The following is a 23,403-nucleotide window of genomic DNA, read 5'->3' on the forward strand; positions in this document are numbered from 1 at the left end:
TTACAAAGACGGTCAATGAAAAAAAGAATGTGGACCAGGGCAATACTTTGAGTTTACAGCTTGTCCAAGGTCATTCATTATTAATACTATTAGTAATATCTTCGTTAAAGACTTTGATGGCGACAGCTCAAACGTGAGAGGTTGAGCTTTATTAGCTCCACCTTGCGGAAATTCCGGATACTATTATTTTTTTGCGGTACTATACGAGAATTTACGGTAACTCGCGTTAGACTGCATAAAGCGCACCGCAAAATAATGCGGTATCGCCCGCTTGTTTTGAATGGCTGCATCTGTATGTATACAGTCTGAATTTCAGCCTTCTGCATGATTTTCTACATTTTTACAGGGGGTAGATGTAGTGACGTCTGCTTTGTTTTCTGCATGTTATTATGTTGCAGTCATACTGTTTCTGTGTTAAGGCTGCATATTGTGGTAGTGCTCTTTGGTGACCAATGAAAAAGAAACAAGCTCGATAACTTTCAAACACTTGAACTCTGGTGTAAAATTAGCTAAACTTGTCCACCTTCCAGAAGTATGTTTAAGTGAAAGTAGAATTTTTCTTACTCATACCTGCAAGGTTTATTGACATTTTTGTATATTTAAACTTTATCCAAGTTGCAGAGCAGATTTTATCTTAGAGCAAAAGAGCTTTAAACATCTCTCATTCAGTTACTCTTGTCTTCATGACTATGAAGTGAAAAACAACAACAATTGCAGTACCTTTCTCTTAATCATAAAATTAATCTAATATTGTATAGCCTGTAAGTCACCAGCCAGAATGGGCTCTAATAAGCCATTTCCTGAATACATTGTTCAAGACATAGAAAAGTCTGGTATGAACATGGATCCCATTTGAAAGGAGAGTTTAATTTTTAAACCCTGTTATTTCTATAATAAGGCTGAAATACTGAAAAAACATTCATCTTCATGAATTCATTTTTTTAATAAACCATCAAAATGAATTTGTAGCTACAATGGGTTGTTTAAACATTTTGATTTTCTAAGATGTAATGGAAAAGTGCTTTATGAAGAGCACTAAGGGTCTTAAAATGGGCAAAACTAATTATCTGATTTACTTAGCCCTTTTACAGACTTTTGGCCTGTGATGTGCATGTAATGTATTTATTTAATACCTTTTATATCTTGTATTTATTATGAACTGTATTTCTTTTATACCTGTTATTTCCTCAAAAAACAAGTTGCATCTATGAGTGTTTCTCATAAATAGGTGACATATACAGTAGTACATAGAAAATCTTGAACACTGCTTACGAGACACCTCCAGCAGTATTAGAGTAACAGTCACCACTTGGGGTGATCTGAAACTGACTGACACCACTTTATGAGGAAGTAATTATACTGAGAGTAAAAAATAAAGCATTGTGTTGTTTGTAGATGTAAAGCAATAGAAACAGCAAAGCTCATGCAGAAAAGAAATTAAAGGGAGAAGACAATGTGGAGTATTCTTTAGTCTGATATCTGTATACTTGTCAAGACAGCAGAGGATCGAGGGAAAGTGTACTGATATCTTGAATGTGCTAGGAAAGTGAATTTTTAATAAGCTATAAATCTAGAGTGAAAAAAGGCTTAATTGTGGAAATAATTTTACAGTTATGTAAATTAGTATTTAATGTTGCACTTTTATTTACATGCAGTATCTACATTTTGCTTTGTGAAAAAAGCATGTCATGGCCGATTTTAACATCTTCAAATTAAATCAGTTTCAATTTGACCCACATTTCCCACCCTTAACTGATATACACAAGTGCCTTAATTTGGTATCAACTGAATATAAAGCTATCACAGAGAATAATCTGTTTTAAATAGCATATTGTTTTAGCATTTGAGCCTATGTATTGAGTGCATTTATTTTGCCTGTTGCTACAGTATATACTGTAGGTACATGGTGCTAAGTACTGTATTCCAAGTAAAAGTTAGCAGACTGAGAAAAACTGATTACAATAAATATGTAATGTTGGGTGTAAATTGCTGTAAAAGAAAATAACTGCACCAGCACTACTTTCTACCTGAAACAGTCAACCTTTATAGTATACAAATCATTAAAATATTCCAGGGTATTCTGTTTTTATTGATTATAATGAATTTTTAAAAAATTATAACCTTTTCATCACTGGTTTACCTTTGAACCCAAAAGTGAAAGTGCAGTTTTTGTGGGGTACAATTTACTTTGTCTTGAGCTTTTTTCTATTTTTTTCTGAAACTTAAACTCTTTTTTTCACACACAGCTCCAATAAAAAATGCTTTATTACATTTGTGACGGCAATGTACAGTATTTATTAGAATATAATCTAGCCAATGGAGATTGATAGACAGAGCTGCCAGATAATAAATATTTTTTTTTCCTTGCTGGTCTCCCGTAAACAGCTTTTTGCGACAGACAGATTTGACAGGTCATGCTGGACCATTTCAGTGGAAATTGAAAACAATAGGAGACGACAGGAGTTGTCACTTAAGAAAATGAAATGTCCCACGCTGTTGGTTTGAAAGAAGAAAACAAAAAGGGAAGTGGACAGAAAAGAAACTAGTCATCCCTGTAAATTCTGAGTGAAAATATACACGTTTTTATATCCGTTATATATGTATACTTGTGAGGATACAATGCATGGAAGAAGCCTACCTTATGAAAATGAACATTTAAGAGACTGTATGAGCTACATGTGAAATATTAAAAAGAACACTCTTAATTTTATCAGAAATATGTAGTGATGATTTTTTTGTGAAGTATCTCTGCCGTATCTGTTAGAAGTTTGTTCAAATGAAATGTACAGTGTATCTTGGTTTGTTTCCCAGAAGCAATTTCACAAAAACACATTTTTTATTGGGGTCTTTACTTACTTTCAGAAGTAGTTTATAATGCTCTTCCTTTTTCCTTCATATTTAAGGGTTGTTTATGCACTACATTATCATATTGTACAGTATTTCAGACTTACACATTACAATATGTGCACAGCATTTTTTTAAATAGCTGTGTCACCATTGTGTACAGATCTGATAGATTACCAAATGACTTGAAAACGTGTCCTAAAGAAAGTAACAATAAAATCATCTTTTCTTTCCTCAGTAATATGAATCATCAAAATCTGTTTCAGGATAATTTTATATAGTATGTATCCTAAATTTGATTTTCAAAGCAGAAAAAATACAGTAATAAGTTTATAAAAATATTAAGTTTGGTGGCCGTGGTATTATAGTTCTTAAAATGTACAACTGGAGATGTTCTTTTTTTATTTTCTTGTCTTGGTTACATGTATGAGAGTTATTTTTAGCTATATCTTGATTTTATTTGCAGTATAAATTAATACAGTATATATAGTATTTATCTGCATATATAGAAACAATATTGTGTTATTGATATATTGTAGTTTGTGCTCATTTCCTGTCTTTAAAATATTTAATATTTAAAATCACAAAGGATACCCTTATTTTGTTTTCCTTTAGTTTATGATAAATTGTGGAGATAATTTCTTATCAAATCATAATTTTGATTCAGTTATTTTTTCCTAAAATCTACCGAAAAGTAGAATGCCTGTTTATGCAGTTCATTGTTATGCATTAATGCATCATATGTAATTTTATTATTGGTTTCCTATTACAATGAAAAAAAATATAGATGTGGTAGTATTATTATTATTATAGTAGGTAGTATTATTAAATGTGGTATTACAATATTTAACAATACACGTTAGCCCAGTGTAAATTCAGTGATTTCATAGGAAAGACTTCAGATGTTAATATTAATGTTCCCTTTACACTATAAGAAATAGACTTTAGCTATTTATACAATTATTTAGAAAAGGTGCAAAAATTATGTGAGGATATCAACAGTTTAAAATAGAAGGTAAAACCTTCCTGATTGTTCTTTTTTAACATACTTATATAAACACATAAATGCACTGAACAAAACAGAAATAAGAAAAAAATGACCTGCTTTTAGCTAAATTGCTGTGTATACCCTTTTGTTTTCATGAAGTGCACTTCAGTGCAGGTGTTGTGATGACCTTTGCAGCTCACTAGTGTTTCTGGCTTCTTAAAAAATTAAGGCCCATTTCTGCCAATGCTGAAAAACTGTGCTATTTATCTTTAAAAAAAAATATCTGCATGTCTGCATGTACTGTATACACACAGTTTCATTTTGTAATATCAAAAGGTAGATGTTTGATGGCTTCTGCTTGTCTTGTACAAAAAGAAAAACGTGAGTATTCAGTAATTATGACTTTGTAGCACAAATTCCTTCAGGGTTAGTTCTTTCCCCATTAGCAAAAGAGATAAGTTGAAATGTATTAAAATTTAACCATACAACAGGGAGTTATTACTAATAGTAAATGTGTTAATGTTTCTTCCTTGGCGGACTGTTTGTGTTTAAATTTGGGCAGCTTGCCCATCTGGGGCTGAATTACAGGTTTCTGTATGTACAATAGCAAATACTTCAGAGAGAGCCCCTAAAGGTTTTTATTAATAAGTTAAGGAAATATTCTGTGCACACTACTAACTATACAGGGAAAGAGTCCTTTCTCACTTGCTATAAACATTGTGTTGAGTTCAGACTATTATACAGCATTCAGAGCTAGCCAGCAACAAATGCTATTCAATCAACAGACCCCCAATTCTAGTAATTATTGCTCATAATTGGTTCTAATGGAAATACTGTATGTACCTGAACAAGGTAACAAATTATGTTTATTAATGTTTTTAGCTACTAATAACATGAGTGGATGTAGAAACAACAATAATAATAATCATAATGTGGTGATAATGTCAATCTTTTAATAAATTGTTAAAGACGATTTTTAAAAGGGATATATCTCTTGATGTGACTGACCTCAAAGTGATAAATAAAACCAAATACCAACGTGCAGTTGTTCTAAATACAAATACATTACTATAGTAATATCATACAAATCACTGACAAAATTATTATTTAACAAATTATAATTGTTGTATTTTAGTTTTAACCATACTATGCAGAATAAGAAACATCCAACAGTATATTTTATCTTGAAAAGATGGAAGAGGATAAAAATAAGAACTAACTTTAAATAATATTTCTAAAAAGACAGATTATGAATTATATGGAAAAGTTAACTTAAGGATTGTGAAAAAACAACTTTCTGCAGGATCTGATTAATTTAACATTTGCCCAATATTTTTTTAGACTTGTTTTTGAATGTTTTGTTTTCATTGTTTCAATAACTATTATATATATATTACATGTAAAACCTCTTTACATTAGAAAATGAGCTGAAAGAATCTCAATAGTTTTAGGCATAAGTAAAAAAAACTAAACAAGTGGATTTTGTCATTTAAAGACACGTGAGTTTTTCATAAATAATACAGAGAAAATATGCATAATAGTAATGTCAATCAAATTTAAAAATTTGTGTAATGGTTGAGCACTGAAAACAACATACCATCAGTGTGAGCAATGGTGAGAAATATTCTTCACTGTCCCTACTTTGGTCTTGAATTGAAATAATTTTGTGAAAGCAGTGGAGCCTTAGGATTCATAAAATATTTTAGTTGGCGAGGGTAATCAAAGCAAATTGAGATATGGGAACGAGTAAGTACTGTAATTTTAAAAAATGCTTTAAACGCCCTATTTTTCACTTAAAACTAATTTTATAGGAGTTCGTTTTTCTTAACCCTGATGCCAGTCTTCTTTGGAACTGTTTAAAAAAGAAGGGAGAGAGAACACTGTTCAGTTTCTTATTTCAGTTTGGACTGCTTTTTGGTTTAACCTGTGTCTATACAGTTGGAATTATTTTCATAAAAGCACAGAAAGACAGTGTTATAAAACACACCTTTAGTGAGAAGAATATAACAGCAGTGGATCTCAATCATTTGTAAGCTTATATTAAATCAAGATTTATTGTACACTACTACTGTATATTGTACAAATATTGATGTCAATAATTTAAAATGTGCAAAATGCTAACTGACTTGAGCTGAGCTGCACGATCTGTCAATAAAATGAAAAACAAATATTATATTAAATTAAATCACAATATACAAGTATGTCTATTAGAACAAAAATGCTAATAAAAACATTGGGATGTCAATGGGGGTGCTGCAATATTTGATACTGTGGCATTTTATGGATCGGGCAGTGCAACAAGGTTTGTAGATGGTTTTTTCCTAGCTTTATTTTCCCTGATAATTTGACAGACAAAGTAACAACAATGGTTCAAATAATTTTAATTCAAAATAACATTTTATGACAGATTACACTAAAGAAGTTTGTATAAACCATTCTGTATTTTTTCTTAGCAGTAACAAAGCCACAGCCTTAAAATAAAATGGTTGCTACTGCTCCCTAGCTCAGTGAAGAAGTTGGAAAAGGTGCTGTTGAAAAGGAGAAAAAAGCAGAGCACAGTGTTGAGTACTGCTGAGCTGAAAGTTTCTGATTTTCTAAATAACTTGTGTCTGTCAAGCAACCTTTCATTTCATTGCATGGAAAAAAAGGCACAATCACATGACAATCAACAATTACAGGTAGCAATTTACTTGAACGAGGCTAAAAAACACCATCATAACTGTTTCATTAACATTACAAGAAACGCAATAACAACATGCTGTAAGACCATAATGCAAAATAAAATTCCACATAAACAAACCAGGGCCACAGTTACTGAGCAGCATCTGCAGAAAATCCTCCTCATCTCTCGTCCTTAATGGTATCTTCTGTATTTTCAGTTCACTTCTCTCAACCTGGAGTTCTGTTCCTTAGATTTCAAAATGTGTGTCTCGTTCTGAACCATTACGAACGACTGCATGCCTGAAATGTCATTTGCACAAGCTTATGCATGCTGTTTTATTTTGTTGTGCAATGTTTATGAAGGAGTTCTGATTGAGTTGAGCCTTATTCAAGTTAAATGTTACCAAATTATTTTATGGTTCAGCTTGAAGTATTTTGTTAATACTAGATGTTTTGTTAGCCAAGCTTTTAAAAAAAAAGTTCTAATGAACTTCAAAGTGAATGCTTGACAGAAATTTTATTATAGTTTAATGGAGATTCTTAGAATATTACTATTATATTTAGTCTTGTCTTGTATTTTATATGCACAGAAAGTACAATAATAAAACAATAGCATTTTAAAGTTTTTCTTGCCGCATTATAACTTTTTAATTAACAGATCAAAATGCTGAACATTTCAGAATTAGCCTTAAACCTTTTAAAAGGTAGTATTGTGGTCACCATTGATTAAATTGCAAATTGAATTTAACAAAAAATTGGATTGTTTGATTTTTTTCCACCAATTTCCCTAAATAATGCTTTATAAAGAAATTCAAGACCTTGGACGTTTTGGAATTCAGACTTTCAATCTAATGTGAAAAACAACAACAAAGCAATGAATTGCTGTATGAATTATCACAGTCAAAAAGATAAGTTCCTGAAGCTGTGGCCAGATTGATATTACAATTAACAGGTATGCTGTTTGCTTAATAAAACAACAGAATTTGAGAGGTAAGATATTTGTTGTAATTTTCATGATTTCAAAAAACATTAAATACAAATCGTTTGCAGTGTATTATAAGAGTTTATATAATAAAAAAGAATAAGCATTGTCTGCTAATATGTTACACTGAGTTTATACTATGGTAGCCCTCTGTGAAGTATGTGTTTTCCCTCATTATAACAAGCATAATCAGTCCACTGTGCCTTAATGCCATTTTCTGTTTCTTATTTGCCCTGTACATACTGTACATTCACTTACTGTATATCGTGTGTCCTTTCAGTGCAATCAGACAAGCATGGTATATTATTTGCTTCTTATGTTTGACAATGCAGTCCAGATATTGTGATTCTAATTCCAAATTCACACAATCTAGTTTTGATTTTTATTTATTAATTCTGACAACTTTTAATTATTTACATTTTATTAATACCCTGGGCCCAAGGTATTTAACATTTTCCTGGAGGAGAAAATAATTTGGAAAAAATAAGCACTGATCTGCATGACATTTCCATTTTTTTATGCGTGGCTGAAATATTGTATATTGTACAATTTTTTATCCCACTATACCTGAACTGAACTGTTTACATACTGTACATGCTTTCTGTATAGTTCATTTTTGTCTTTTCTTTTATAAATGAACACACCTTTTGCAAACAAATCGGATATACCGGTAATATGAAAAATTTCAATATGTCTTTTTACTGTTGTTGCTGTTTTGAAGTATTGCAGTGTCTTTTTAATTACTACATTTAGAAACATGTAGGAGTGTTGACATGGCAATTATAAACAAACTGATAGTTGTTTTGTTTATCTGTCATGTTAGCTTTTCAGTTGGTGTCTCATTGCTGCTAATTATGGGTCTTTAACCAACTAGCTGTTGGTCACTTTGATGTCTGTTGGAAATACAGTGCAAATAATTTGCCCTACGGTAAAAAATGAAAAGGATGCCAATTTGCTGCACCTTGATTTTCTTTTTTTCTTTGCTTTCCATTTTATTTCCAATTGAATTTGAGTTTAAGCCTGCAGACTGGATTGTTCATGTTTACAAAAACACCCCCTCGAACTGGCCCTTCTTTTCAGATTAAGAACCACTTTTTTTTTCTCATGGACTAATATATAGTACTCTAGTAATTCATGTAATTAACTAGGAATACTAGGAGCTTGAAGGAATTTGTCATCTTTGGCTAGTTTGAAGCAATGATAACTGTAGTAACTGTCTTGAGGCAAAATCACAATATTGCATTAATTAGATAGGAAAAGTGTGTAAGCTAAGTGGATGTACTGAAAACGCTAAATGTTCCACCTGATTACAGTAAGCTGTAATAAAAAAGTAAAATAATGTTTTTTACTTTACAAGAATACATCTTGATTACAATAAACACATATGCCCTCAATTCAGTTTCTAACTTCTGCGTTAGAAAACTGAATTGAGGGACTAATCTAGTGGGACAGTTGGCACATGGCTGCTGTATTTCAAGGTGGCGACTATACTTCAGTGGTGGATGAAATGGGTGCCCTCCTGTACGTAAAACAGTCATTGGTGATGTTGGTGAAGAAACAATATAAAAATGCAATTAATTATTACTTTAAAGCTAGAGATATCAGAACAGGATTAAAAATCAGCTGGAGCAGTACAGTAAAACAGTGAAAGTGTGTGCAAAAATCAGGGAGTCCACAGCAAAAGAAGTGCAAGTCAGTGCAGGAGCTACTTTGATAACAAAATATAACATCGTTATGCAATAAATGACATGACACGCAAATTATTTTCTTGCTGTTGTTTTTGTTCAGAGAATCTTAACGAGAACAGCAGAGAGTTGTTTCAGGTTCTTAAAAGTTACAGAAGTTTACTGAGATGAGTGTTCTTGCAATATCTTGCATCACATTTTGTTGGGGCTTTTATTAGGACCACTGGCACAGGCTATTTGACTACATACAATGGAAGCATTGCTGCCATTGAGCAACTGACATTGCTCAGTTCGGCACATTCAAGATATATTTGAAAATGTTGGTAATTTTTCTAGATATTAATAGTAGATGAGGAGGCACGGTTGTGCAGTGGCTAGCATTGCCAACTGAGTGGAGTTTTCTTGTTTTTGCTCTTATGGGTTTCCTCCACATGCTCTTGTTTTTTAAATGCCAATGCTATCCAGTAGGTAGGTTAATTGCCTTATATGATTGTGTCCTGCTATGGTCTGGTGTCCCACCCAGGGTGTATTCCACCTTGAGCCTCCAACTACCCTACAACACGGACTTGGATGAGGAGGATGGAAAGTGGATGGATGGATAAATACTAAATTATAAGTTATGATGTAAATTAGTCAAAATCGGTATGTCACCCTTGAGACTGACAGCCCTTCCCTCTAATATCCCTGTTTAGTCAAAATTTTAAAACATTACATATTTAGAAAATCACCCCCCACTTCCAGCAAATCTGTAAAGAGAATATGTTAGATGTTCTTAACAACATGGTATGTTCTTAACCTACATGGTATGATCTCCATTGTGTACTGTAGTTACCAAAATATTCAGAGTAAATAAAATCTATTATAAAAATGTTTCTTACATATGGAGGGGCTAGCAGGCTATAACTTGGTCGGTAACTTTAAAATGTCCTGAAAGTTATAGTTTCTCAGATGTACTCAATTTAAATATTTAATTAATCATCACTTGAGTGTGTTCTACTGTATCTTTTGCTCCTGATGACAGGGATGTTTCTTTCTGAGTGAGCCCCCTCATATCTAACTCACCGGACATTTGGGACGAAGTCAACCATTTTCTTGGTACTAAAATGAAATTTCACAAGCTCTCACCGATCTGGAGTAATTTTTTTCTTACTTGCTGGCTCTTAGTCTTTTAGTTATTTACTGTGGTCCTCTTAAGCACTTTGTGCTCTCAGTGACACATGTGGTGATAACTGGCCTCTCATGTACTGTACCTAGTTCAAAAAGAAGACCGTTAGCTTCCTATGTTTTAATGTATTATGCATCCGAGACTCTTCTTAGCACATGCCTATGGAGCACCATGGGACACAGCTCTGCCTTCAGTGGCAGACTGAATTGTTTCCAGGCTTTTTCTAGGAGAACAGTCAATCAATCAATCAAACTTTATTTATCAAATGCACAACAATACAGTGTGCAGCAGTAGTTGCTGGCAATGAAATGTCTTTTCTACGAGCTCACCGGGGTGGGTGGGATAAAAATCACAAAATTAAAGTTACAAAATAAGGTGACATAATGATAGAAGTGCAATAGAAATTGAATAAAATAAACGCAGACAGAGCTCAATATAAATAGAGCTGCTATGTGTCCAGGGTGTATGCAATACATTATGTCCAAGTAATGCAGTATGCCGAATGCAATGAAATCTGTATGGCCATGTAGCCATTGTGGGTGATTTGCCAAAGGAACTGCAGCTTGGCTGTTTAGCAGTCTTATTGCCTGGAGGCAGAAGCTGTTCCGTAATCTGTTGGTCTTTGACTGAATGCTTCGGTACCATTTACCGGACGGTAGGAGAAAAAACAGTTTGTGACTGGGATGACTGGGGTCCTTGAGAATGGACCTTGCCTTCTTAAGACATCTAGCTGAGTAGATATCCTGGATGTTTGGTAGCTCACAGCCGGTAATGAGCTGCGCTGACTTCACTACCCTCTGCAGTACTTTGCGATCCCGGTCGGAGCAGTTCCCATACCAGGCAGTGATGCAACCAGTAAGGATACTCTCAATAGTGCACCTGTAGAAGCTGGCCTGGATATGTGACGGCATGCTCAACTTCTTTAGCCTGTGGAGAAAGAATAGGCGCTGCTATGCTGTTTTGACCATAATGTTGGTGTGGTCGGCCCAGGTTAAGTCCTCTGTGATGTTAACTCCCAGGAACTTAAAACTGGTGACCCTCTCCAATGCAGTCCCATTGATATAAATAGGTATGTGATCTCTTCCCTGGTGTTTCCTATAATCCACAATCATCTCCTTAGTCTTACTGATGTTCAGAGAGAGGTTGTTCTCCTGGCACCATGCAGCCAGGGTTTCAACCTCCTCCATTTCTAAATATTTATTCTTACATGTAAAATTCCTCCTCTTCCAGTCACTTTTGTATTGACACAGAAAAGAAGATTGCTTGGATGGCAGTCCTGAGTGGGCTGAGGAGATATTTTTTCTGCCTCTACAAATTAAACACAGAAGTTGATTCATTTTAAACATGCCTATAGAATCTATGCAAACCAGGTATGGTTATAACAGAGGACTGCTTCCAATATTTTCCTTGCCAGGCACTTATTTGAACACTATGTATTGGTAATTTCCTATATGATAGAGCACTTCTCATGCGGTGCAACTTTTATACAGTTAGATCTAACTGGTATTCAATGACTATTCCCAGATTGCTGTCAACTTTCACGCAGAGTAAAATATCTTGGGCTGGCAAGTCATACAGGAGCTAAACAAACTTGTGTTGTGGGGCGTGGCTAAAAGAAAGATCCCTTTTAACTTTACATGGTTGTATTCATGTGTAGATTATACATTTTAAATTAGTAATTACATTTGTGGATTTTTTAATTTGCAAAATGTATTTAAGTTCATTTCCTTTCCCTATTTCGTTTTCTTCACTGTAGGTTTTTGCAAGTACTGTATTTCTTTTTTATCATTTCTAGTTATGTTTTGCTTTGCAGTTGTCATTATATGTTATATTGTAAGGAAACATTAAATGATAATGTTTGGTTCACAAAATATATTTGAGGACCCTGACAAGTACTGAAACAAACTTTGCTTTTGTCAGTGCTCCTCAAAGTTTGCATGCTGTCTCCCTGAGACAAAAATAGTTGCAAGCTGCAAGTTACAGCAATATTAAACATCAGAAACCACATTTTCTGTAAATGTGTAAAAACTCCTAACACTGCCAGACTGCATGGTTCTGCTTCTGAAACTGAGGTTCAAAAACCATGCATTTTTAATGTTTTGTCACCAATTATTTTTCAATAATTCAGTCAGAACCCAAAAAATGTGACACAGAGATGAAAATGATGGTTTGTTTGGCATAACTCACCTGGTTAAGGGAACTGCTGCCTTACCATAATGACAAGGGTGAAAAAAGGGGGGACCCTCAGTTAAGTTTAAGTTTCTGACTGGCCGGTTCCCAAGGAATGAGCTAGGGAGCTACTGCAAGGGTGAAGATGAGGAGGTGGAAGGAGAGTGTGAGATGTGCAAAGGAAGTGAGATATTTATATGTATTAGAGCAGCTGATTTGGAAGCACCAATTGTGTTGTTTTTGCATCTTACTTGTATGTCTCCGCTAAATTGCATAAATGACAGCAAGCCAGCAAGTGCCTAGACGTTTGTAATGTGTTGCAGAGAGTCCTAACACATAATATCTCTAAACTTGTGTGCTGCTACTTCATGAAATCCAGTTATAGACCATAGAGCTTAGCTCTGTGCTTGGACAAGTGCTTGGACAAGTGCTATTACCAGCTGGGAGGCTCTATAACTATTGTTTTAACCAATTAGTGAATTCTGAAAATGTCAAACTTGCCTCAAATTATTCAAACAATGTGTAAGCTGTAAGAAATTAAGTTAAAAAGGTAAATGCATGAAGGACTGCAAACAGTATTTGATGCCTGAACAAATTATTAATATCTTTGCAATAGTTTGTGCTGAATCATGTTTTTTTGTTTGGTTCGGATAAACACAATTGTGAAGTTTTCATGTTTAATATTTCAATCTTTTGTTGTCCCTGATTGAACACAAAATTTAAGACTTCAAGAAAATTGTATCAAAGTATATGTATAAAATGTAAACACTAGGGGCAACAGAAGACAGAGGTCAGCAATCTAATTAACTATATAAAAACAAAAAATTGGTTAATAGACACAAATATGAGTGCAGGGGGAAAGAGTAAGACAGAACAGCTCTCATTAACTCTCAGCTCTCATGTGAGCCCAAGCGACACACAATGGTAGAATTTTCTATCTGTGGCCTTCATATACAACGTTTTTAATTCTAGCACAGACAAGATGAAGGTCAGTTGTATAGTAATAATTAACAGAACAATGAGATTTACGAAAAAAACTAATTGTAGGTTGTAATATAATTGGTGACAGAGAGCTATGTTTAAACTTCATATGAGAGTTTAGATGGCTATGCAGCTTCAAATAAATAAACTTTTCTTCTTCTTCTTCTTCTATTATGATTATTACCACATAGTTCTACATACTGTACATGGGTTCTGTCTTCTGTTTTTGTACTTGTACATACTGTACTTGTACATACAATATATCCCAAAATGTTAGGACTAAAGTAACTGACACTTTATCTCGAGTGCAGATTCTGTGCTGTCCATGTTCTTACTCATGACTTACTCATTTTAGAGCTGAGAGTCTAGTCTGTTATTGCCTGTTATGACCTTTAATGCTGGGACGTACTGCAGTGTTTCAAGGTATTTTTACTGGTGGAGTGTCGTGATCATACAGTATGCTGTGATTCCTGTAGTAGTTACTGTATAGGTTTTTAATACTGTTGCCCTTGTACGTTCAAAGAAGAAAATAGTGTAGTACATTTTGGATACACGACATTTCAGCTCACAGTAACTCCACATGAGCTTTTACTGTATCTGTAACTCTGAAGCCAACAAACACCCAAAGTGTTTCTTAGCTGTGTTAATGTGCATGTTTGCAGTTCAGGGTGAGAGAAGATAGGACTTGAAAAATAACTGCTGAATGAATGGTAAAAAATTCTGTACAGAGTCAGAAGATACCAAAAACAGATTATATCACTGTTTCTAATTAATCCTCTATTAGTTCCTTCTAAGGCGGCACAAGCAAGATATTCTGCTGTAGTCAATCTCTATTATGCAAAGATAATAAAACAAATATATGCTCATTACACACCAAGAATGTAAATTAATTATAAAATAGCTCATTAATTAATAAACATATTTGTTAAAACCAATGTTACTGACAGGACTATTCCTGATATATTAGCTGGTCGATAAGTATTGATCAAAGGCAGCAGCTTTCTATGGCAGGTTAGTGTAAATTATAAAGAAAATATCTATTTATTTTGAGGTGTAATGGATTAAGCCTACCGCGGGCCTCATCATGGCACTACTCTGTAGGGAGACCTTGACTTAAAATTTGTGTTAATTACCTGTTGTTTTGTATATATTTGTTTACTTTCACTTTAATTAAAAACAGTACCGTAAATTGTAAACTGAAGGTTGTTGAAACTGCGAGTTGTTGAGGAGTCTTTTCCCCATAAGTATGTACTAGCAAGTATAGTACAGTGAAACCACATCTAGTGAGAGTTTCTTGAAACCTCAGTTTCTCATCTTTACCTTGTTTGCTGTTTGTGAATTCTTCTGATGTTTGAAAACAGAGTTTTTATTGTGCATTGTTTTTTTTTGTTTCAGTTGTATATATTGTCCTAGGGTTTAAAATATTGGCATTTAAATATTACTTAATACATTTGTTATCATTTTCTGTTCCTAAGTGAAAATAGTGCGTCTTTCACAAACCACTATAAAAACATCTAGCAGCTACAAAAATTTCCAGATAATATGGTTTATTCAGTTTATCTTTATCTCTCTTGTAGGAGTAGGATACATGTGTGAAATAGTACTGTATGTATAATGCACCAGCCCCATTATTTTAAATATTTCTGTTCACTTTATACTGTTAAAGTACCTAGAGTTGTTATCCATCACTTAGTGCTGATTTTCATTTTCTTTGCCTTAAGTTAATTATATAAATAGATTTAATTAATATAAGCTGTTTTATCCCCATTTGGTTTAATTTCATACAATAATAATTTGCCTTAAATCTAAAAAAAGCAGCTGCTTATTACAATACAATAACTTAGCTGCCCTTTACTTCAAGAAGTGTGGGGGATAGACTGCATTCTCCACTTCTAATAAAATCTATTAATAATAAAATAATACAATAGAAAAAAAATAAAACAATAAAAAAAATCTTAAGACCATACAATATTTTCTTTTACATTAGTACTACACAATATTGGTTCAGTGTCTTTTTAAAATATGAACCCATGCCCTGGTGTGTCAGTCTGTACCTAGTGGTATTAAACCTATACCTTCTCCCAGGCTAATGTCTTGATAAATCCTCACGTCAGGCAACTCAGTCTTCCCATAAAGTCTAACTCAATGCATTTGAATATTGATTGGAGGAGCAGTCATGCTGACCTGCAGTGTTGGGCGGCAGGGAGAGGCTGGGTCAGATTGTGCCGAGTGATTCTATGGGTCTGTGGCCTGATGGGTACAGAGAGCCAGACCTACTTTTCAAACACTACTTTTCTATTTGAAAACAAAAGAAAACATCTACTGTGTGTAGGAATAAGTGAAGGGCTGTGTGTTCCTGGAAATAGCAACCACTGTACAATTAATGTTTGGTTATCAAAACACCAGGCCTTAGTCTTCACTTAGTTTGTGTTTGTCTTTTCAGTTATTTGAATTCCCTTTTCAGTGTGATTTCGCCTTTCTTTAGTTATAACGCATGAACAACATGCAGTGTATTAAAGCTGGTCAGTGTTGTTAGTGGATATTTTGGAAATATTCTGAATTCTTTAAAGTTTTGAAATTGTCTTACACTGACAGGCTTTAAATATCCTCTCGTTGATGGGCTTTATTACCATATCTTATTTACCAATAATAAAAATAATAACTACAGAAGCTTTAGAGCTCCACAGGACCTGAACATGTTTCTTTCTCACTGTAGAACTGAGGTGTTTCATTGACAGCCTCCATGCATCCTTGTGTTTCCGCAGGCCATACGCTGCACTCTGGTGAACTGCACATGCGAATGTTTCCAGCCTGGCAAGATTAACCTGAGGACCTGTGACCAGTGCAAGCATGGCTGGGTGGCACATGGTAAGACACTAACACGGGGTCTTTATTTTTGCTATTTGGGATGTTGTAATATAGCACCCCTCTAAAATCAGAAATAGGAAAGCATTACAGCGCAAGTGAGAATCTCTTAGTTCTTCATTGATTCATGCACATTAGAAACAGGTTTGAAGGGTCTTCTTGAGCTTTTCTCTTAACAGATTAAAGATTAAGAAATGTTGTTTCTTTACATAAAACGGAGAGCCTTTTTTATATTCAGTCTGTCACATAATCTACTGTCTCCACTGGTCAATACTAGACCTGTGCCATTGCCTCAGTCAGAATTTTATTTCATTTGGCTGAAGAACAGAAGGCTGCTTCTTGTGATTGAAACTGTATCTGCAGCCTGTAACTCTGAAACATATTTTGTACATTAAAGTGCAAAATGTGTCCCCCTTTAATATGTGCTGTGCAGACTTTACTCTGTAGGAATCAGTTATTTTTCTATTTGAATGTTGAGTTTAAAAAGTCTGACAATCAAGCTGCATCTCTTTTGAGACAATATTAAAACAAATGGTATACAATAGGTAAGGTGTATCAAGGAACATTTGGGGTATTATATTTTTCTTGTCTCTTGTAGTCACCAATCAGATTTGTATCAATTTCTGGAAATGCAGGTGTTGTATTCAGAAAGATTTTTTACTCATGATATTATTATGTAAATTAGACCCAACAAAGTCCTTGACATTATTGCCCTCACCCCCTGAGCTGATAGCCATGGTGGAATTGTTCTGGTTAATGTGACACTCCTTATTAAACCAGCACGCTCTGGGGTGTTTAGCATGAACAATGTCTTAGAAGCATGGATGGCATCAGAGGCATCATGTTAGTGTATGTGGGTACATGAGCTCACATACATGAGAGGGGTATTTAGCTGGTTTGCCTCACTGCACCTCATTAACGCCCTCAGGAAAGAGAAGTAACGAAACAAACCTGGACTCTGGTCAGGTTCATTAGACACCTCAAGCCAGTCAGAAACTTAAAGAGGACTCCATTGCTCTTTTGTTTTCAGCACTCTCTTGCATGTGAGCTACAGCAGAAAAGTAAAATATTCAGTGAAATTATAAGAACAAAACTGGATGACAAAGCATGTAATGAAGGGTTAGTATTATATATGTATTTGAACTGCACAGTTTCTTATACAGATCTTACTTTTTCCACCACTGTTTCTGTTTGAAACTTCTTTTCTGATGCACTATAAGTAAGCAGTAGCCTAAAAGCATTGTATAAGGGGGGAAGAGTCTGATTCTCTCTAGAGCCACAGCCAAAGTTTTGCTTCCTATAAATATGTTTAAGATGCAAAACACTTTAGCTGTATTTTTACACTGTAAACTTTTAATACAGTATATAGTATACAAAACACGTGCATGTTTGTCGCTGTTTGCTGTGACCTGATTAATGTATTGGCCTTCCCTTATTTCAAAACAAATCTTCCGTGGACTAAAACACACTTGTAGAAGATGGGCGTAGTGCTACTCTTAGGAAAAACTCTCTGAACACTTTCTAAAATACAAGTATGTTTTGCTGCTGCTCCTCATAGAACAAACAAATTTAGGCTACAGTATATGACTTTTCTGAGGGGCCCTGGTTCAGAGAGCAGCTACATTGCACTGCACCCACTCTGATTTTATCTGCTTTTCCTTGCACTTTTCTATAAGGTTATGGGCCCTCATAAAACCTGTTATTCTTATCTCTGTTGGAACCACAACCTGCTTGTCTGGCAGCTTGCAGTTTGGTTTTTGAGCTTTGACTCTGGATTGTTTAATTAAGAATTAATTAGCTGAGATGCAAACATTGAATGTAGGCTTTCCTTTTTAATGTCTCACTAATAATGAAGCAGATTTAAAATCAGGAGCCTGTGACACAACTTTTTGTATTGGATAAAGAGGGACCCAGCTCTGACCAATGCCTTCTGTCCTCATCTCCAATCTCACACCTTACTTCCATATGACATTGAAAACAGCCACACTTCTCTCCTTAATGAGAACGAGCTCACACCTTCAGTGCTGACATTTCACTACAATGTCCTCTTTCACTGCGACTCCCAGGCTGGCTTTTAAAGAAAGCCAACACTTTTCTTTTATAATAAGAGAAGGGGGATTCCAAAGCAGACAAATAAAGACATTATTTGTCTTTCATTTGAGATTCTTCTTCCTTCATGGATTGTATAGCTGACAGATTTTAAAGTAGCATGCATGGCTCATTAAAATAACTTTTGAATACTGGAAAACTGCTTGAAATGTGTTTTAATGGCTAGGAATAACACCATTTTTAATTAACATTAGATATTGAAGTCATGGTTTTATGCCTCATGTTCAATGTATCTTTTCATAAAGATAAATTCTATAAAAAATGTGCAGAAATAGCAGAGCTAAATCACCTTTTCTTGCTCTCTTTCTTTTGTGTATGTTCTTAAATGTGGAAATATATTTAAAACCAAAAACTGGAGGCTTTTGTTTACCCAGAGAGTTGTGGAAGTATGGAATAAGCTGCCCACCGATGTTGTTGAAGCTGATACCCTGGTTTCTTTCAAGATACAGCTGGATGAAATCCTTGTATCAAACTAACTACAGTACCAAATGGGCCATGTGTGCAAATGGCCTCTTGTTTGTAACCTTTCTTATGTTCTCATCATGAGATTTCTGAGTTGTCACCAGTCAGAAGAGAGAAAGTCATTTTTTTGTATCTGTTAATTTCCTTTCCTTTTGTTCTCTTCTTAATATATTTCAATACACAGTTTTATTAAAGTTCGTTTGCACTGCACTTTACTGTGGGCTGATATTGTCAGGCTGTTGGCCTCTATTGCCGCTGTATTTTTAAGCATGCCCATAGAGAATAGAGATGATCATAGAGATGAACTTCAAAGGACGGTGAGGCAAACAAATTCAACATTAATTTGTTTTTACACCAGTTTAACTACATTGACAAAAGACCTCTGAAATGGATATACTGTATTTCCTTTCACAAAGTGATGCCTGAGCATATACTATGTCATTTTACAGGCAATTTACTGTTCTACGAGCCTGTGGGCCTTTCTATCTATAGTTAATAAAACTTCATTGTCTAATATTATTTAACTCAAGTCCTATTGCCTTAGTTCAAAGTCTTTATTATTATTGGTAATTTTATTTGGGTATGAAGTGTGTTAGTTCAATTTGTTTTTGTAAGAGTATAGTTATCTAGATTAAATTTCTTATCAATGTCTCTTTATAGTCAGTCTCTTTACTCTTTCACTTTCTGCTCAACAGGGAAATTGAGAGAAGCTTAACATAGATTGAAAATTATTTTGTTTTGAAAAATATAAATTCCTTCTTGTCTTATTTTTGCACGGTAAGGTGGCAGCTGAAGGAAGAGGGGTCTGTTTTTCTGTGTAAACACTGTTTATATGAGTGACAGAGTTTCACCCAAAATCATAGTTATATAATTCAGGAACAAATAATAGTATCAGTAGCAGCAATAAAAGAAGAGTTTGCAAAATGGTTTGTAATGAAATGCTTTTTTGTGTCTTCTAAAGCCCCCTGTTGGACATAGTGCTAGTTAAAAAGTAACCTTGAAGACAGTTCTTTTGATGTGGCACTGATTCACTCAGCTGTTGAAATGCACTGTACTCACACAAGTGTTGTTTTCTGTACTTCAGTTTTTTTAAGCTTTTCCAGGAAATTGCTAATTAACAAATGTGTTGTGGGTAGGAAATACCAACTTTCCAATTTTGTCTGAAATAGTTTTTGCAATGTATATGTCCTAAAGTACTGTACTTACCTACAGTATTTGTGTATATGGAAAAGTATGTGGAGTATATGAAGAAGTCATAAGGCTATTCCATCTCCTGTAGCACTATGATATGATAAGACCTAATTAATATTTATAACTATAAGTGACTGCCTGCCCATAACCATCATGATACTAGGGGGTGTTCCTTGTTATCTTTGAACACTTTTCAGTTTTATGGTGTAATATAGCAACCATCACTACGAATTATAGGACTGTATATACAGTAATTATGTACAATATACTATATATATTTGTGATATTTAAGTCATAATCTGTATTCAGTTGACATTTAATAAGAGGAATAAAAATAATTATAGTTGTGTAGGGCTTGTGAGACAGTATTTTTCCCAAATCAGCCAAAAAGGCCGATCTGTTATTTAAAAGTCAGTTCAAAAGGTTTCTCCTCATGGTTTTTTTATGTTACAAAAAAGAAGATAAAAGAAAACACCTGTTTGGCCAGTGAGAGAGGGCCGTCAGCGAGCGTCACAGGGCCCCCATTGAATTTTTTTCCCCTCTCTCGTTCTCTGAGACCTGTCAGGAATTTCTCTCTCTCTTTTTTATTTCATTTCATCTGTACATTGGCAGCGACTCTGACAAGTAGTTCTTCATTTTTTATTATGTTCGTGTCTGGCAGAATCTGTTGTCAGGCAAAAACCTCGTCAGCGGAAAACCTGTCGTAGGATCAGAGGAGGCAAAAACAGGTGTCACACAGGCAGTCAAAACTGCGGAAAGAATGGAGGTGGGGGGGGGTAGGAGATTAGGCTAAAGAGAGAGAGAAGCAGACAATTACATTAATGCCACTGCTTTTATCTCATAGATGTGTTATTATCTCATGGTGCTGAGTGCGCAGTTGCCTCAAAGAGAAGAAGACGGGAGACAAGGGGAAACTTGATAGTTATTAACTGAAGAGGCAGCATGTGTGTCAAAGCTGGATGGGTTTCAAAGTTTGCAGCTAGGAGAAGGAGGAGGGAAGAAAAAACCTCATGCAGACAGCAGTGTCTGTGAACTAACTGTAGTTGCGCTCCCGGCTGCAAAAAGCTAGTGGCAAACTTGGCTTGGAATCAGATCATAGAAAACATTGATGAAAGATCTCATTGAGAAAGGTTATAATTTTGTGTAGAATACAGCAACTCCAGCAGGTTAGTTTTTTGTTTATTTTTTGTAGTATGTTTTTGTGCCATTTTTACTCATTTATTATATTTTGGAGAGTTGCTTGGATTTACAATTTATTCTTTTGGTACGGTAGGAATTTATCACAGCGAACCTGCATGCTTTCTGAATCTTTTGTTTGTCACCGAAGTTCTATGACTCATTTGGAGTGAAAGGGCTGTGTCTTGCTTTTCTCTGTTTTGACAAAAATATTGTCAAGCTCAGGCCTGTGACTGACACTTCTTCATGAGAATACATTATAAACAGTTTACATTTTTGTGGGGCTACATAACAGCAGTGACGAAAACAAAAGGAAATTTTTCCTTTACTCTGTCTACGTGGCTGTGCGAGGTGGAATTCACATTGTCCATATTGAAATCCATAAGAAATTAAATTTTACATGCTTTCAAATAGAGTATTCATAGAAAGGAAGTCTGACGTAAAATGTTTTGTTTTCCAATAATACAATCTTTGACCTTGCCATTTTCTTTAAAAAAAAAAGGTGCCACAAACAAAATTGCTTTATGTTTCCTGAAAAATATATCCAGAAACTTGTAGTACAAATGCAGAAATCATCCTACATTTAGGTGCAAAATAATCTTGTGAATAAATGGGAGGTTGTTCTGGGAGACGAGTGCTACAGGATCTTGTGTGTGGAATTCCTGGGATGCTCCACAGTATTTGCACAAACCTCTAGGGATTTAATTCCCATAACCTTGGACAATTTATGACAAGACTGCTGCCGGGTTTTGCATCTTCGTGTGCATGTGTAGACACTCAAACGAGTATGTGATGCCCTCTTGTTTGTTTTGCCTTTTTTTTCTTCCCCTCCTGACTACTGCTCAGCGCTGGACAAGCTCAGCACCCAGCACCTGTACCACCCCACGCAGGTGGAGATCGTGCAGTCCAACGTGGTCTTCGACATCAGCAGCCTGATGCTGTACGGAACGCAGGCGGTGCCGGTCCGTCTCAAGATCCTGCTGGACCGGCTCTTCAGCGTGCTCAAGCAGGAGGAGGTGCTACATATCCTGCACGGCCTGGGCTGGACACTGCGAGACTACGTCAGAGGATACATCCTCCAGGTGAGACACCCAACTGAACTGCAACATAACTGCCCCTCCTGTCCCTAAAGTGATATAGTTAAAAGATAGTCAACGCATTCCTGACTAACGAGAGTTTACTTAAGAAGCAGTGGTCTTATAGCATCTGTGAATTTCTTAATGTAACGTTCACACATGGCGGAATCTGCAATGTTTAGACTTCAGACTTCATGACGAAGACAACACGCCGATCCTACAGTATGAGAGCCTTATGGCCCATTATGATTTGTAAACAAGCACGTGTGTTCTGATGCCCGTGTTTACAGCAGCTAAATAAAGAATCAGCTGTTTGTTTGTTTTTTTCTTTTTTGTGAGAATTCATCCATTACACTGCTTTCTTGCTGCACAATGTCTTTCACAATCACACAGTTGATTTGCTGAATGGCTTTGCCTGATCACGGACAGAAGCTTTTGAGAACTTTCTAGGTTTTGTCCCATTTGATCATTTTTTGTTAGAAAAAAACTAAATATATACAATTTTATTGCTAAATATTCTTTAAACCTAGCTTATGTGACATTTGCACAGTATGTACTGTAAAGCCTTTTTAAAAGTGTTTTTTTGTTAATGTGAGGTTATTTTGTTTTGGAGTAAAGCCTATTTGAAAGTACATGGAGGAATAACAGGACATCAGAAAGTAAAATAATTAATGTTCTAGTGGTAAAAACAGTTGTAAATACTTTAGATATAGTACAATAAGATAACACTCATTATGACAAATTCATTCCTAAACTGCGAATTGTGTTTAAATAAACCTTCCTTTTATTATTGCTGTAAATACTCTGCTGAACTGACATTTGTCTTGTCAGAATGTGTTATAAAATGACAACGGAAGGAAAAAAGAACACCTAATTTTAACATATATATAGACATCCTAAATCTTATCTGGGAAAAAGAAAAGCTGAAATACTGTATGAAGAGCCCAGTCATATAATATTACTATGAGACATTTAAATCCTCAGTCTCCAGTATATTACATTTAGAAAATCTTAGTCCAAATCCACGTAAAGTGTTCATTTCATTTGAA

At 34.9% G+C, this 23,403-nt stretch overlaps 1 protein-coding gene across 2 annotated transcripts in view; it reads left to right on the plus strand.

The window, feature by feature from the left end:
• The window catches only part of bnc2 (basonuclin zinc finger protein 2), a 168,098-nt gene that overhangs the window by 81,686 nt on the left and 63,009 nt on the right, over positions 1-23,403 (plus strand). For both annotated transcript variants that reach the window (XM_088910217.1, XM_088910226.1), the window contains 2 exons: positions 16,241-16,343; positions 22,125-22,360. In XM_088910217.1, the coding sequence (XP_088766343.1) occupies positions 16,241-16,343; positions 22,125-22,360 (339 nt within the window). The remainder of the gene's footprint in view (positions 1-16,240; positions 16,344-22,124; positions 22,361-23,403) is intronic.

This window comes from Atractosteus spatula, chromosome 1, assembly GCF_055471065.1.
Source record: "Atractosteus spatula isolate fAtrSpa1 chromosome 1, fAtrSpa1.hap1, whole genome shotgun sequence".
Classification (NCBI taxonomy): domain Eukaryota; kingdom Metazoa; phylum Chordata; class Actinopteri; order Semionotiformes; family Lepisosteidae; genus Atractosteus; species Atractosteus spatula.